The sequence below is a fragment of the Brassica napus genome, chromosome A2 (assembly GCF_020379485.1).
Source record: "Brassica napus cultivar Da-Ae chromosome A2, Da-Ae, whole genome shotgun sequence".
NCBI classification, from domain to species: domain Eukaryota; kingdom Viridiplantae; phylum Streptophyta; class Magnoliopsida; order Brassicales; family Brassicaceae; genus Brassica; species Brassica napus.
In genome coordinates, this window is record NC_063435.1 from 14917133 (window position 1) to 14921113 (window position 3981).

The 3981-nt window shown below is 41.2% G+C and overlaps 1 protein-coding gene across 1 annotated transcript; it reads right to left on the reverse strand.

Moving 5' to 3' along the window:
• Positions 1 to 345: 345 nt before the first annotated feature.
• Positions 346 to 3480, reverse strand: LOC106412779. The gene is made up of 3 exons (XM_013853680.2): positions 3157 to 3480; positions 2749 to 2916; positions 346 to 1926 (listed from the first exon to the last, which is right to left on the reverse strand). The coding sequence occupies exons 1-3, from the start codon at positions 3478 to 3480 to the stop codon at positions 346 to 348; spliced, it is 2073 nt and encodes a 690-aa protein (XP_013709134.2).
• Between the last annotated feature and the right edge of the window lie 501 nt (positions 3481 to 3981).

The following is a 3981-nucleotide window of genomic DNA, read 5'->3' on the forward strand; positions in this document are numbered from 1 at the left end:
TGAGACTATAAAATTATATTATTTTATAGAAATTTTTAGTGTATATTAATTTACAGAATATTAATTTAAAGAGGTTATACTGTATATACTTTTAGTTTTAATTATATAAACTCACTCTGCGTAAGACACGCATGTCTTATCCCAGTTATATACTATTATTGAATTTAGTTAGACGCATCAGAGAAAGCAATACATAGAGATCTGTATGTAACAAGAAACAAAAACGCATGATGAAAGGAAAGAAATAACTACTTTTTTATTAAAATACATAGAGATCTGTCTGTAACAAGAAACAAAAACTATAGCTTTTTTTTTTTTTTTTGACATCGAAAGCTCCATATATTATTAAAAAAACTCCCTGAGGTTGGCCGACTGGGCCATCCAACTGGGAAGCTGAGAGTTTACATGGGAGAAAGTGAAACCGCGAGTTCGAGCTCCCTTTGCAAGGAGGTCGGCTCGGATGTTCAGTGAACGAGAGATAAAAGATATGGAGCAAAACGTAAACATAGAACGAATAAGATGGAACTCATCAAATTCAGCCAACAATGATGGCCATTTGTCTTCGTCGTCTTCTTCTATGAGATTGACAAGCTGTAGGCAGTCAGTCTCAAAAGTCATAGAACTATGGTCCAGTTGTAGAGAGGATTTCATAGCCCACAGCAGAGTTTGAAACTCGGCATGCAGGGGGGTTAAGACTCGGTTACTAGCGAATGAACCAAAAGTCGTCGTCCCATCCTCGGTTAACAGGACCATTCCTCCTCCAAAATATGTGTCGTCTTTATGCCAGGAGGCGTCAGTATAGCATACTGGGCCGGTTCTAGGAGGTGGAGTAGCCATTGCATGGCGAGTATCCCCGTCGATTTCCTCCGCGGGTTCGTCAATTATTTGAGCAAGGCGCCAGCTTTCGGCCTCAGCTCTAGCCAGTTGTGTCGTCTCCAGTGGGGTGATTTCTTTACCGTTGAAAGTTTTATCATTACGGGCTTTCCATATATACCATAACACCCATGGGACGGCAGCTAGGATTGTTTCAGGGATTCCTCGGTCGCTTGCACGCCATAGAACATGGTCTAGATTGCTGTAAATTGAGGAGCTCGGGAAGGATCCCGGAGAGTATGGAATATCTGCGAGAGCCCAAGCTTGCACGGAAGGTGGACATTCAAAGAGCAGGTGGTTGATAGTTTCTTCATCTGATCCACATCTTGGGCAGCATCGGTCAGTGCCGCAGTGCCGATCAGAAAGTGCATTGCATACTGGTATGCAGTTGGATAAAGCCTGCCAGATGAAGTGCTTGATCTTCTTTGTGGTTTTGAGCGTCCACACCTTCGCTTGGAGCGCAGTGATGCTGGGTTTGAGTACTTTGTCCGGTTCTGGGTCATCCAGTGAATCCATGGCTAGCTGGTAGCCAGACTTTACGGAGTAGACTCCCGATTTGGTAAGGTTCCAGCAATAGCTTGGAGGGCGAGTAGAGCGAGTCGGCCTGAGGCTACGTATAAGGGGGATGTCACTCGGGATTACTAGCTCTCGAAGGCGTTCATGCTGCCAGTCTTTTGAGATCGGGTCCAACAGGTCTGCCACGCGGAGAGCGGGGTTAAAGGAAGGTCTGCGGGGGATGGCAGGACGAGCCGGTGTTGACGGGATCCAGGGGTCGGCCCAGACCAGGGTGGTGTCTCCGGTCCCTATCGACTTACGGATGCCTTTTTTGAGCAGGGTTTGAGCTGCCATAAGACTTCTCCAGACATAGGATGGTTTGCTTGCTTTGCTGACCTCGATCGGGTCCGAGAGACGATAATATCTGCCTTTTAGCTCTCGTGCCAGGAGAGAATTTGGGTATTGTACGAGTCTCCATAGTTGCTTCGCAAGTAGTGCGAGATTAAAATTTTTGAAATCTCGAAATCCCAGGCCTCCCTTCTCCTTGGGAGTACAAATCTTTTTCCAGGCAATCCAGTACAAAAACTATAGCTTGTTTAATAAAAAGGAAAGAAATAACTACTTTTTTTTAATCTTTTGAAAAAGAAATAACTACTTTTATATTTAACTAATTCGAAAGCTATAAAAACAAAAACAAATAGCTTGTTTAATAAAAAGGAAAGAAATAACTACTTTTTTTTAATCTTTTGAAAAAGAAATAACTACTTTTATATTTAACTAATTCGAAAGCTATAAATAATGTAGTTATTGCATGATTGAACCAATGGTTTCACTCGAAATATTATAAATATTAATAGTTGGATTAATGAACAAGGCACCAAGTGGAGTGTTTTAGAGAATAATTGTGTAAATCTTTTTTGGCTTGGAGTGCTTTAGAGAATAATTGTGTAATTCTTTGTTTAGAACAACGTAGCCCAACTTAGCCCTTTTATTTTTTGGAAAAATTGTTTTTTTTTTTTTTTTTTTTATCAACAACATTACAGACTCATATAGACTCTGTAAACCACCCCGGGGATATTGATCCATGTGGACGACGAAAGACGGCTGTGTTCTGGCACTGCGTGCTAGTTTATCCGCCTTTTTATTTTGCGTCCTTGGTACATGTATAATTTCTGAATGTGTAAAGCTCTCTTTCAGATTCCTGATATCTTCCAAATAAATAGCAAAAGCCGGCCATTCTTCTGGTTCCGAAACCATCTTCACCAATTGAGAACAATCCGTTGCAAACATAACTTGGAATTGTCTTAAGTTCCTCATCCATTCCATTGCCCATAGTAAAGCCTCGAACTCTGCATGTAAAGGAGAGAGAGACGCTCTTACGTTCGTAGCTCCCATCAGACCCTCAAATCCAGGTAAGGTACTGAACCACCCCTGTCCGGAGAACATATCCTCCTCTTTCCATGATCCATCTGTAAAACACCATCTGCCTGTGATTGACTGAGGAATCGTATCCTGAGTCTCTGCTCCCATCTTCTGATCCTTCATCAACTGTGCCTCAGCCCATAGGAGTGATTCCAACTCAGCCAAATTAAGAGTATCCCTAGGATCTATATCCAAATTACTAAAAACTTTATTATTTCTTTCTTTCCAAATGTACCAAAGTATCCAAGCAAATTGATGATCCTCCATCGGTGGAGCGACTCTCCAGAATAAATGATCCATATTCGTAAATAAAGAGTCTTTCAGGAAAATAGCTGGATTGGTTGGAATCTTGGACAGAGCCCACACCTGAATAGCTGGAGGGCACTCAAAAAACACATGGTTAATCGATTCCTCGTCCGCTCCACATCTTGCACAGCTTATATCCCCTTGCATCCCTCGTGCCTGCAAATTCTTCTTAACTGCTACACTTCCTGAAACAAATTGCCAAAGAAAATGTTTTATCTTTGGTGGGCACCTTATTTTCCAGCAAAACGCCTTTATAACATCAACTGTAGGGCCAATGAATAACGGTAATCTGTCCCTATCCGGGTAAGTCCTCTCCACTTGATAACCTGATTTTACTGTGAATTTTCCATTATTTGTAAAATGCCATCCATTCCTGTCTGCCATCTGGTTTCTGCTCAATGGAATACTTTTTATGATTTTCACATCCTGTGGATCCACCAAAGTCCGAAGAACCTGCGAGTTCCATCTTCGCGAAGTGGAGTCAATAAGTGAGTCCACCGTAAGGTCGGGAAACAAATTATGTTGATTTTTATTGGCTGGTCTCGGGCGAGTGGTTGGGAGCCAAGGATCGTTCCATACTGATATAGAAGATCATGTTCCCACCCTTTTGATTAGTCTTTTGCTTACCAGAGATCTAGCAGAGACAATACTTCTCCAGCCGTATGACGGAGAGTATGATCGAATCGGTTCAAGAGGTGAGGTATTCCTAAAATACCTACCCTTAAAGACCCGGGAAAAATTGTTTTTAGGTCAAAAAATGATAATTAAGTCCTATTAGGTTAATTCCTATTTTGTACCAGTTTTGCTTCTAATGCCTTTTAATATTTTCAAAAATAAATCAAATAAATATTTTTACAAACGAAACAAAATTATAAAATAGTAACT

Bases quoted from the DNA above. Each gene is read 5' to 3' on its own strand.
- LOC106412779 (XM_013853680.2), bottom strand. From the start codon at position 3,480: ATGGCAGACAGGAATGGATGGCATTTTACAAATAATGGAAAATTCACA. The intron at 2,917-3,156 runs GTGTGGGCTCTG...GCTGAGGCACAG, and splicing joins AGTGCCCTCCAGCTATTCAG to TTGATGAAGGATCAGAAGAT. The intron at 1,927-2,748 runs GTAAGAGCGTCT...GCCTGGAAAAAG, and splicing joins GTCTGATGGGAGCTACGAAC to ATTTGTACTCCCAAGGAGAA.